This window comes from Cnephaeus nilssonii (genome assembly GCF_951640355.1).
Source record: "Cnephaeus nilssonii genome assembly, chromosome: 1".
Lineage (NCBI taxonomy): Eukaryota > Metazoa > Chordata > Mammalia > Chiroptera > Vespertilionidae > Cnephaeus > Cnephaeus nilssonii.
The window spans coordinates 75,575,120-75,587,931 of NC_137072.1; the positions used below are offsets into that span (position 1 = coordinate 75,575,120).

The following is a 12,812-nucleotide window of genomic DNA, read 5'->3' on the forward strand; positions in this document are numbered from 1 at the left end:
ATTTTCAAAGATAGTCCACATATTGGGACACAGGCAAAGTCTCTTCAAATTCAAGAAGATAGAAATCATATAAAGTGAAAAGGATTCTCACCTGTTTTTCCCCCATTTCCTCTCAGTTATAAAACATGTATTTTTTATAAAGAGAAGTTAATGACTTTGTTATTTGCAATTAGTCATTCTTCTGGATAAAACACTAAAATTAATGCCTTAAATACCCTTCAAAACACATCAGTAAGGCAGCAGTAAAGACAGCAGTAAAAAGGTGTGTGATGACTGTAGTATGTTTTTATGTATCACATATCCCAAAAAGAGGGTCATCATGAGTATGAATTACTGATGGGGTTTTTACTAATAAAATAGTGTCCCATGAATTGAAGTGATGAGATATAACTCAGAAGGATGAAGTCGACTGATATTGATGGGATTCTATAACAATATGAGTAATCCTGAAATTAAAACATGCTGGAGAGGATATGGACATATTCCTGACTAGAAAACTAGAAACCATTGAGGGGTGATTGGTGCAGATATAGTGGAGCTAATCTATCATCTGCCATTCAGTTGGAGAGAAAAAAAAATAGGAATAAATTAATTAGCAGTTTGGAGTTGTGTTTACACGTTAGGTTTCTTTTATCTTGTAAAAATAAATTTACAAATAATCTATTTTTCCTTTTTTACTTTCTCTTTTCTTTCTTTCGTCTTTACTTATTTTTCTATTTCTTTTTTTATTCCATTTTTATTGTATTAATTCCCCTTTTCATTTGACATCTAAAAGCCATATTATTCTAGAAGAGCTAAACTTAATTTTTTATTGATAATCATAAAGTTAGTGGGGCAATTTTCCCATTCAACTTATAGTCTAATTCCCTCTACTCAATATTTTTTTATCCAGGAAGACCCACTACATTATGTGAGACTCTGGGAAAAGCTGAAATTTGGTTAATTCGAACATATTGGGATTTTGAATTTCCTCGTCCATACCTACCTAATTTTGAATTTGTTGGAGGATTGCACTGCAAACCTGCCAAACCATTACCTAAGGTAAGACTACAGCATTGATGGACTTTATGTACCTTATGATATGATACCTGATTTCCTTTTAAAGCTTACAGTCTTGGTAAGGAAACATGATGTTGAATATTATTGGATGGCCAACTCCATTTCCATGACAGAGGGCTCTTGTGAGTTATTTATAGGTATTTTAGGTATTATATTGGGAAATCAGGCTGAAAATAAAATGGCATGATGGAAGCACATCTTAAAATATCATTGTGTTTACAATATGGATAATTGATAGGAGCAACTGGAAATCGGAGCCATAAAAATCACTAAGGACACTGCTGTTGTATTCTTCACAGGCATGACAAAGTTATGAAAATGGGCATATATTATGATGGTTGGGAGATAAACATGCTTTCATGAGACCCTGGGATAAGTTCCACGCTATTTTCTGGGTGACAGGGGAAGTAAGAGTTAAAGGAAGAGAAGAAAATGAAGATGACTCTTGGATTTTCATTTTGAATGTTTGATAGTGATGGCATCTACTGAAATAGAAAACATAAGATAAAATTTATTTGATACTAATACAATGAGTTCTATATTGTGACTATTTACTTAAAGAAAAAAGTGGAATTTTCAGGAAGAATTTTCTAGAAGTCATTGGGTAATATGTGGTCTCAAGCTCAACACACAGCTAAGGAAATATTGGAGGTCACCAGCATAAGAGTTCAGGAAAATGAGAGACCCAATCTTGGCTTGATTCTTTACCAACCTGATGACAGGTTTCTTTTGGAATAAAAAAGATAATTGTATACCACATTCTTAAGTCTTCAAAGAAAAAATGTAGAGTGTCAGGGATGTTAAAAGAAAACAGTATTGAGAAACAAATGAGTAATAGATAAGCATTACATAGGTACTGTGTTGAACTATCAATAGTGAGTGAAGAGGAACGCCCGCATTTACTTGTACTGTGAGAATATTTTGAAAATCCCTTTAGGAAGTTTTTAGGGTACATGATGTTCCTAGGAGAATTCTTGATTTATTTTACAGAGGGCTCTTAGAAATGGAAGGCTCCGGCATGGATTGGTATCCAGAAACTGTGACTTGCAGGGTCTGGCATGGAGCCAGAGCAGATGCTGGAAAGACAGGCACAGGTTTCAGAAAATCCTCATTCTGAGAATAGTCCCACAGATAATGGTGAGAGGATAGTGAAAACTGAGAATATTAATGCAGAAAAATCATCAAAACGCAAAGTGGATCTGCAGTCTTTGCCAAATGTACCTACCTGGATCAGATTGTTATGCCTATCTTATTACTAAAAATTGCTGTACTTGCAAAGGAAAGACTACCAAATCCTTTTGAATTTCTAGCATCATATCTTTAAAAAAAACAAAAAAAACAAGTCAGAGCTGGAAGATGGAAACTGACGTAGAACAGAAAAATTTGTTTTCTGTGATTAAGAGGCAGCTTTAATAGTCATAACTCCCCCACCTCCCTTTTAGAAGTATAAGAAACTTCAGAATAACAACTTATTACTAGAGTTGCAGAAGATAACGTATTTCACTTATTTTTATTTTAGAAGTAAAGAAACTTCAGAATAACAACTTATTACTAGAGTTGCAGAAGATAACCTATTTCACTTATTTTTTTTTCATCACAATACTTATTTAATGAGTGTATTCTGTGCATTTTTTCTCTGATTGTCCTTAAATTTGTTTTTTAAATCACCTTCAAAATAAAGTGTTAAGACATCAAAAGAAAGCAAAAATGATGATGACAGGTCTGTCAATCAAGAACACACACACACATTTTATTCAAACTCCATGTGTTTGGGGAGGTGAATCAAAATAATAACAAGATAATTTTGTGGGGTCAAATATGTCCTCCTAATATTAATGAAGCTGACATAGTCAACTTTGACATCATCTCTTTTCTGGTCATTTAACAGTCTTTAATTGGGGAATATGTGACTCCAGAGTTGCCACAAAAGATTTCACAAGGAATACATGATGCATGTCTAGAGGATATCGTTCTCATAGAATATGATCTGACTGGGCCCAAACCTAGAGTTTCTCATGGCCAACTTGCACAACTCTAAACGGTGAGGCAGTTTAATTTACAGAAGTAGCTATGTATCAACTCGGTGCTAAGGCTGAAGTTAAGAACATGTAGCTAGTGTCCACTGAGTTGGGAGTTTTATACATCAGAAAGATAGGCAATCACTATCTTCTAAAAGTGATTTATGATTATAGAACTTTTTAAATATGTTATATCTCTTTTTCCAATACATTACTATTACTATACTGGAGGCCCGATGCACGAAATCTATGCAAGAGTAGGCCTTCCTTCCCTTGGCTGCAGGCACTGGCTTCCCTCTGGCACCGGGGACCCAGGCTGGTTTCCCTCCAGCCGCCTGCTGGCACCTGGGGCCTAGGCTGGCTTTGTTCCAGCCAATGGCAGGTACCCGTGACCCGGGCTTCGCTCTGGTCCCTGCTTTGTCTGGAAGGATGTCCGGAATGACATCCAGAAGGATGCCTCATCTAATTAGCATATTACTCTTTTATTATTATAGATACCACAATTCTAACAAATATCTGCTTAGGCATATTAATAAAGGAAGACTTGAACATGAGAAAATTATCAATGAAGCCATAGGCAGATCAACACAGTAATGATTTATTAGATGTAAACTGTCAGATGCCTAATTCAGACCCATTTGGGGCCTTTCTTTTCAAGAATATTTTTATGAGCTTGTATAGTAGTCAGTTTTTAATAAAATTAAACATGGTGCGTAACATGAAAATCCATCAACCATGAAATGTACTGTATTCTTATCACCTAACCCTCTGATATAATGGTTTGGTTCTATGGTTATTCACTAACCAATGATATGTATGTAAGCCATAGATTTTATTTATGTAATTTATTATAATTATCTTCATTGGGGTGACATTGGTTAATAAATTTATATAAGTTTCAAGTGTACAAATCTACAATACATTGTCTGTATATCGCGTTATATATTTCCTCCTAAAGAAAGTAGGTGGTTCTAGTGTCAAAGATTTTTAAAAAATCTAACCAAGCCTCTGACAATTCCCTTGAATCTTTATTTTAGAAGTATAACAGAACTTTATTTTATTCCCTAACATACTGTAGATCCATAATACAAATAATTGTTTCTCTTCAGGAAATAGAAGAATTTGTCCAGAGCTCAGGCAAAGATGGTATTGTGGTGTTTTCTCTGGGTTCAGTCATCCAAAATCTCACAGAAGAAAAGGGCAATCTTATTGCCTCAGCCCTTGCCCAGATTCCACAGAAGGTTAGTACAACCTTTAATCCTGCTGGGCTGGTGTCTTTCCCACTGAAAGTTGAATCTCATTTTACACTTAACATATCAGGTACCAGTATTAAGTAATAATTTGTAAAACATTACAATAGTCCGTGTAGGCATATTTGGACCTTGCTTGCTGAGCGTTGCTGCTACAATCATTTGTTTTCAATGAAGATATGAAAACATTAAGCGCCATTTTGTGTGAAATCATAAGGCCTGTTCTAACGATTCCCAAAATAGTTCTGAAGTGCATTTACTCCAGGACCAGGAAAAGGGAGAAATGAAATGACAAACATAGGTATGAAGGTGGCATAAGAATATCCTCCATGTCTTTGTTTGTATTAGGATTTGATTCATCATAGTTGAGCACAGAAGTAGAATCTAAATTAACTTAGCATTTTAATTAACATTTTCTAGAATTAAAAGGCCATAGAAATGTTAATATAGTTTAGCAATTTTCATGTCCTAATGTGATATTCAATTCATTTTAATGGTATCACCACCATTTAGATTACAGCTCTTTATAAATTGCTATTTATAAAACATTGAACAGCTCTTTTTATTTCTATATTTGGTTAAATTCCTTAAAACTCTATAAAAATTATATATAAATGAAAATATGATAATTGCAGAAACCAAACCAAACAGAATACTTCACCTACCTTTGGAATATAAGCAAAAACACTGCCTTATTTTTACTTTAAAAAAATAAGTTGTGAGAGAAAAAGAAGATAGAAAGAAATGGAGGATGAAATGATAACCAGTCATCCAAAAAATAAGTAGCTAAAATCTAAATCAATGATATTTGTAATAAACACAAATATGAAAATAAAGCTAGGATTTCCAGTGACAAAAATTTATACAGAGGTCCCGTAGCCACAAAAATTTTAACTCCCAAACTCTGATACATTAGGCTATCATGGCATTATTTTCTAATTCTTCACTTCTAATCTCACTCCTGGAAGTTCTTAGTGATAATAGACAAAATGATAACACGCAACTACCACAAACTCTTTTAAAAAGTTGTTATAGCTGAAACCGGTTAGGCTCAGTGGATAGAGCGTCGGTCTGCGGACTGAAAGGTCCCAGGTTCGATTTCGGTCAAGGGCATGTACATTGGTTGCGGGCACATCCCCAGTAGGGGGTGTGCAGGAGGCAGCTGGTCGATGTTTCTCTCTCATCGATGTTTCTAGCTCTCTGTCCCTCTCCCTTCCTCTCTGTAAAAAATCAATAAAATATATTTTTAAAAAAAGAAAGAAAAAAAAAGTTGTTATAAACAGTCCCACTATTTCTTTGTGTTTATAAAGTACACGTCTATACTCCCTTCTCAACTATCACCTAAAGTAGATGCATGATGTATACAAACTCTACAACCTTAAAACATCATTATCCTGTGGTATTACTTGTGAAATATATTCACCATTTTCCACAGGTTTTGTGGAGATACAAAGGGAAGAAACCAGCCAAATTAGGAACCAACACTCAGCTCTTTGACTGGCTACCCCAGAATGATCTTCTTGGTAAGACTAAAGAGAAGAAAGGCTATATAGTAGTTGATGGATAAGTTGATTAATTCTTTAACAGCTAATAATAACATAAAAGCTGATATCAACAAATAGTTAATAATAGTAAATATTTTTCATTTTGCCTCCAATTCATAAAAATATAATTAAATATTTGACCATTAATTTTATAGATTCATACTTGCTATGAAATTAGATAAAAGTTTCAGGCAACACAAGAGGGAATTAATGCCTCCTTTTTCTGGGATAACAATTTTTTGTGGTAGCAGTACCCCACAGGAAATATTGTAGAAAATACTGCCTTCTTCAATAACTTGTCCCATATCTTCCTCTTCTTTCTCTGAATTTCTGTTCATGCATTATAATAAAATTTTCACCTGCTTCTCATTCTATCTCCAAACTAGGTCATCCAAAAACCAAAGCTTTTATCACTCATGGTGGAATAAATGGGATCTATGAAGGTATTTATCATGGGATCCCTATGGTGGGAATTCCAATGTTTGCTGATCAGCATGATAACATTGCTCACATGAAGGCCAAAGGAGCGGCTGTGGAGGTGAACATGCACACAATGACAAGTGCAGACTTGCTCAAGGCCTTGAGAACAGTCATTAATGATCCTTCGTAAGTACTACTTCCTTCTAAAGGATTACCACTGATTGTATTAAGCACCAGACAAGAAAATGTTAGAGATCATGCTTACCTTTTAATGGACCTTTTCCCATAATCTTGGACCATTCATGATCTTGGTCTTGGAAAACTTCTGGAAACCATATTTCATTCAATGTCACACTACCAGCTCAGAAAAATTAAGCTTCAATTAACAACTGTTTTATTCTTATTATTTTTTCTATTCCCCTATTTAACCACATGATGTTAATAATATATTTATTTTACCATCTCCCTACTATACGTGTCAAATGCTATACAATGAGCAGTGTTCATGTAACAATTCTGTGGCCCTTAGATTAATTTTTATAACAGGTATCATGTGACAAACGAAACACAATTTCATTCATTTCTTTCTCTTTTGCCTTCTTCCTTATTTGCCTTCCAGCTATAAAGAGAATGTGATGAGGTTATCAAGGATTCACCACGATCAACCTATAAAACCTCTAGATAGAGCGGTCTTCTGGATTGAGTACGTCATGCGCCACAAAGGAGCCAAACACCTGCGGGCAGCTGTTCACAACCTCACCTGGTTCCAGTACCACTCTTTGGATGTGATTGGGTTCCTGCTGGCCTGTGTGGCATCTGTTATATACTTGATCACAAAATGTTGTTTATTTTCTTGTCAAAAATTTGGTAAAACTGGAAAGAGGAAAAAGAGAGAATAGATCTTTCCAACTTAGGCAAATATCTGAGTGGACAAACCTGTTTATTCCTGCACTTCCTTCTTGTTTCCAATTTTCAAATTCCTCTTTTTTTAGCCTAAAGAAACAGCCTAGAATTCCACAAGATCATTAACTGGTGAGCATGTCCCATTCTTCTTTGATATCCTCAGAGAGGTTTACCCTCTTCCTCTTTATCCACTTTCTGGCACAGAGACATTAATAACTCTAAAAATTCTATTCATGATATCACTATTTTAATTGTATAACATTCAGTGATACGGTGATTGCTGGAAATAACAAAATATGAGCCTAATTTCATGAATGTGGAGAGCTGAGAATTATGCAATTCACCCGTTGCAACTGATCATATAAACAGGGTGGTGTCCTCAAAAATTATTTTGCTATGAAAATAAGATTTCCATTTTAAATAAGCCTCTCTACTTGCCCAATGTTGTTAGGATTAGGCCAAAATTGAAAATAATGATGATAAGACATTCTGCTTTGGAATGTTTACAAAGTTTCCATAAAGCTCAGCATTAGTCTGCTCAGGTGCCATAACAAGATACTGCAGACTCAGCGGCATAAGCAACAGAAATTTATTTTTCACAATTCTGGAGGCTAGATGTGCAAGATCAAGATGCCAGCAGGTGGTTCAGTGGTTGACCTATGAACTAAGAGGACACTGTTCCATTTCCATCAGGGCACATGCCCGGGTTGCCTGCTCTATTCCCAGTAGGGGGCATGCAGGAGGCAGCCAATCAATTATTCTCTCATCATTGATATCTCTATCTCTCTCTCCCTCTCCCTTCCTCTCTGAAATCAATAAAGATACATATTAAAAAAAAAAAAAAAGATGCCAGCAGAGTTGCTTTCTGGTGAGGCATCCTTGCTGACTGCAGAGAGTGACCTTCAACCTTTGTCCTCTCATGGCCTTTCCTCTGTATTCGCCTGGTAAGAAAAAGATGCCTTATGTCTCTTCCTCTTCTTATAAGGATACAAGTCCTTAGAGGACACCTTCATGACCTAAGTTAACTGTAAATATCTTGTTAAAGGTCTTATCTCCAAATATAGTCATATTGGGAGTTAAGGCTTCAATATATAAATTTGAGAGGGGTACACAATTCCGTCCATAACAAGCTCTACCAAACTATTATGCCTGTTTTTGCCTTTAATCAATAAATATTTCTTGTGTGCCTTTTATGTACTAGGGACAGTTCTGAGCATGTCTTTAGACAATAAAGATAACCAATGAAATGATTTATTTTCCCCAATAAGTGGAGATGTCAGGAATGTTTTTAAAGTAAAGAGATTATCTTAAGAGAAATAAATTATATAATTATAGAAAAATTGTTTTATTAATTTTAATGAGATTCTTAAAGACCAGTACAATTGATAACCTTAAAGTTAAATGTGAATTCATTATATTTAAAAATCACTGGTATCATAATTTAAGTAAAAATCTATAATAATAAAAGCATAATATGTTAATTAGATGGGACATCCTTCCGGACAACCTTCTGGATGAAGCCAGTGGTCCAAGGGAAGCATGGGTCCTAGATGCCAGACGGAAGCGAGTGCCAGCAGCCAGGGGAAGGAAGGCCTACTCTTGCACGAATTTCAAGCATCAGGCCTCTAGTACTATACTATAATCAAAGAAATCATTCCCAATCGAAAAAAAAGTCATATACTCTAAATGTAAGATCATTGTAATTTTTTCCAGTCTCTATGTTCTACAAGTATAAATTCAATGGTTTCATTCATATGCGGAATATAAGACAAAAAGTAACAAATAAACAAATATAACAAAACATAGAAAAAGAAAAACTTATAGCCCAGACGGCATGGCTCAGTGGTTGCTCGTTGACCTATGGGTCAGGAGGTCATGGTTTGATTCCTAGTCAGGACACATGCCCAGGATTATGGGCTTGAATCCTGGTGTTGGATGTGCAGGAGGCAGCAATCAAGGATTCTCTCGCTTCACTGATGTTTCTATCTCTCTATCCCTCTCCCTTCCTTTCTGAAATCAATTATATATATACTAGAGGCCCGGTGCACGAAATTCGTGCATGGAGGGGGGTTGTCCCTCAGCCCAGCCTGTACCCTCTCCAATATGGGACCCCTTGAGGGATGTCCGACTGCCCATTTAGGCCCGATCCCACCGGGGATCGGGCCTAAACGGGCAGTCGAACATCCCTCTCACAATCCAGGACTGCTGGCTCCCAACTGCTTGCCTGCCTGCCTCCCTGATTGCCTCTAACCACTTCTGCCTGCCAGCCTGATCACCCCCTAACCACTCTGCTGCCAGCCTGTTTGCCCCCAACTTCCCTCCTCTGCCAGCCTGGTCACCCCTAACTGCCCTCTCCTGCAGGGTTGATCACATCCAACTGCCCTCCCTTGCAGGCTTGGTCCCTCTCAATTGCCCTCCCTTGCAGGCCAGGTGCCTCCCAACTGCCCTCCCTTGCAGGCCAGGTGCCTCCCAACTGCCTTCTCCTGCTGGCTATCTTGTGGTGGCCATCTTGTGTCCACATGGGGGCAGGATCTTTGACCACATGGGGGCAGCTATATTGTGTGTTGCAGTGATGATCAATCTGCATATTACTCTTTTATTAGATAGGATAGAGGCCTGGTACAGGGGTGGGGGCCAGCTGGTTTGCCCTGAAGGGCGTCCCAGATCAGGTGGGGGTTCCCTTGGGGTGTGGGGCGGCCTGAGTGAGGGGCCTGTGGTGGTTTGCAGGCCGGCCACACCCCCTGTCAACCCAAGTGGAGGCCCTGGTATCTGGAATTTATTTTCCTTCTACAATTGAAACTTTGTAGCCTGGAGCGGAGCCAAGCCTGGGGCTCCCTCCGAGGCCGGCAGCCATTTGTGTTGGGGTCATAATTGAAACTTTGTTGCCTTAAGCAGCTGGGCCCGGCCAGGGTGTGCAGAAAGCTTTGCTTCCCCTGTTGCTGGCAGCAACCCTGGCCTGCTCTCTCAAGCTCCATTCTGCGGCCATTTGTTTGAATTTGTTTACTTTCTATAATTGAAACTTTGTAGCTTGAGTGGAGGCTTAGGCCTGGCAAGGGCAGGTGGAAAGCTTGGCTTCCTCTGTTACCTAGGAAACCTTGCTCTCTGTGGCTGTAGCCATCTTGGTTTGGGTTAATTTGCATACTCGCTCTGATTGGATGGTGGGCGTGGCTTGTGGGTGTGTCGGAGGTATGGTCAATTTGCATATTTGTCTATTATTAGATAGGATATATATCCTCTCTAATAAAATGGTAATATGCAAATTAACCACCACTCCGCTACATAAGCCACACCCACCAGCAAAGCCACGCCCACCAGCCAATCAGGGCGAGTATGCAAATTAACCCCAATCCAAGATGGCTACAGTCACAGAGAGCAAGGTTTCCCAGGTAACAGAGGAAGCCAAGCTTTCCATAGCCGTTGCAGGCCTAAGCCTCCACTCAAGCTACAAAGTTTCAATTATAGAAGGTAAACAAATTCAAACAAATGGCGGCAGAATGGAGCTTGAGAGAGCAGGCCAGGGTTGCTGGCGGCAACAGGGGAAACAAAGCTTTCCACACACCCTGGCCAGGCCCACCCGCTTAAGGCTACAAAGTTTCAATTGTAGAAGGTGAATTAACTGTCACAGAAATGGCTGTCACCCCAGAGGGAACAGCAGGCTTGGCTCCACTCCAGGCTACAAAGTTTCAATTGTAGAAGGAAAATAAATTCCAGATACCAGGGCCTCCTCTTGGGTCTCCAGGGTGCGTGGCTGGCCTGCAAACCACCACAGGTCCCTCGCTCAGGCTGCCCCACGCCCCAAGGGAACCCCCACCTGATCCGGGACATCCTTCAGGGCAAACCAGCTGGCCCCCACCCCTGTACCAGGCCTCTATCCTATCTAATAAAAGAGTAATATGCAGATTGATCATCACTGCAACACACAATATAGCTGCCTCCATGTGGTCAAAGATCCTGCCCCCATGTGGACACAAGATGGCCACCACAAGATGGCCAGCAGGAGAGGGCAGTTGGGAGGCATCCGGTCTGCAAGGGAGGGCAGTTGTGAGGGACCAGGCCTACAAGGGAGGGCAGTTGAGAGGGACCAGGTTTGCAAGGGAGGGCAGATGGAGGTGATCAACCCTGCAGGAGAGGGCAGTTAGGGGTGACCAGGCTGGCAGAGGAGGGAAGTTGGGGGCAAACAGGCTGGCAGAGGAGCAGTTAAGCATCAACCAGGCTGGCAGCGGAGTGGTTAGGGGGTGATCAGGCTGGCAGGCAGAAGCGGTTAGGGGCAATCAGGAAGGCAGGCAGGCAAGCAGTTGGGAGCCAGCAGTCCTGGATTGTGAGAGGGATGTCCGACTGCCCGTTTAGGCCCGATCCCAGTGGGATCGGGCCTAAACGGGCAGTCGGACATCCCTCCAGGAGTCCCAGATTGGAGAGAGTACAGGCTGGGCTGAGGGACAACCCCCCGCCGTGCACGAATTTCGTGCACCGGGCTTCTAGTATATATATATATATATATATATATATATATATATATATATATATATAAACTCATGTAAAGAGACAACAGAATTGGAATTACCAGAGGGGGAAAGGGTGGGGGAAGGGCAAAATGGTAAAGGGAATCAAATGTATGGTAACAGATAGGAACTAGAATTTTGGTAGTGAGTATGTAATAGACTACACAGATACCAAATTATAATAGTTGTCCACCTGAACTTTATATGTTATTAACCAATGTTATCTCAATTTAATAAATAAATAAATAAACAAACAAACAAATAAATAAATAAGTAAATAAATAAATCTTTGACAAATCCTAATATAGGAATCTTAGAATTTGGGAACAATGCCACACCATATTTTCCTGACTATTCTGCATTTGAGTAACAGCTCCTGGATTTTTACTGAGCTCTGGTAGAGATTAAATGGATGAGATGCAGATGATAAAGGGTACCTTCTGTGTTTGGGTTACCTGTTTCTTGGGTCTTACCACCATGGTAGGGGGAGATGTGGCAGGTCGAGGGGTAACCAGGTCACAAGCCTGCCACCCTGCTACCTGATTTCCATCAGCGTCTGGCATCACTGTCCTGTGACCAGGATGTCAGAGAGATGTCTCCTGTGACCAGGCTATCCAGTAATGCAAAGTAAGGGGAGCACCTCTGCAATCTGGGGAGGGAGCTGGATTCATGGGCTCCAGAGCAGTTGCTGCCCCTCTTATCCTCCACCCGTGGTGGTGTCAAGGCTACTTCCTGACACTTTCCCCCCTTATTGCATTGCTGGTCTGCCAGCTCATCTGTGGAAAGCCGTGGAACCGGGATGGTGTGTACTGCCCCTGTCCTTCCCCGTCTTGCCTACCTATACATTCCAATACACCCACCTTCAGATACAAATATAACAAATGTGTGGATCCCACAGGTGCCCTGGTGAGCAGAGAAAACTTTGTTAGGTTACATACAACCAACTTATTGTGGATTTAAGAGGAGGTATAAGGGGATCATCTAACTTCGCCATGCTGCTGACATCACTCTAGTATTTCTATCTGCCACAGATGGCAGATAAAGTAATATGTTCTAAGACATAATGAATTTAATGCATCTAGGACATTCAGTTGTTAACACTAATGTCCTAGATGAACT

The 12,812-nt window shown here is 39.6% G+C and overlaps 1 protein-coding gene and 1 pseudogene across 5 annotated transcripts in view; both read left to right on the plus strand.

Moving 5' to 3' along the window:
• The window catches only part of LOC307102429 (UDP-glucuronosyltransferase 2B31-like), a gene marked incomplete at both ends in the record, with an annotated part of 259,955 nt that overhangs the window by 68,682 nt on the left and 178,461 nt on the right, over positions 1-12,812 (plus strand). For 2 of the 4 annotated variants that reach the window (XM_079775974.1, XM_079775990.1), the window contains 5 exons: positions 893-1,041; positions 4,187-4,318; positions 5,763-5,850; positions 6,258-6,477; positions 6,911-7,190. The exons of 1 other annotated variant lie outside the window; for it this stretch is intronic. In XM_079775974.1, the coding sequence (XP_079632100.1) occupies positions 893-1,041; positions 4,187-4,318; positions 5,763-5,850; positions 6,258-6,477; positions 6,911-7,190 (869 nt within the window). Of the gene's footprint in view, positions 1-892; positions 1,042-4,186; positions 4,319-5,762; positions 5,851-6,257; positions 6,478-6,910; positions 7,191-12,812 lie in introns of those variants that run through there. One more of the 4 variants, XM_079775976.1, reaches the window with a different exon arrangement.
• On the plus strand, positions 2,118-2,383 carry LOC307102256 (protein dpy-30 homolog; annotated as a pseudogene). The gene has a single exon. The product of its transcript is annotated as a protein dpy-30 homolog (transcript).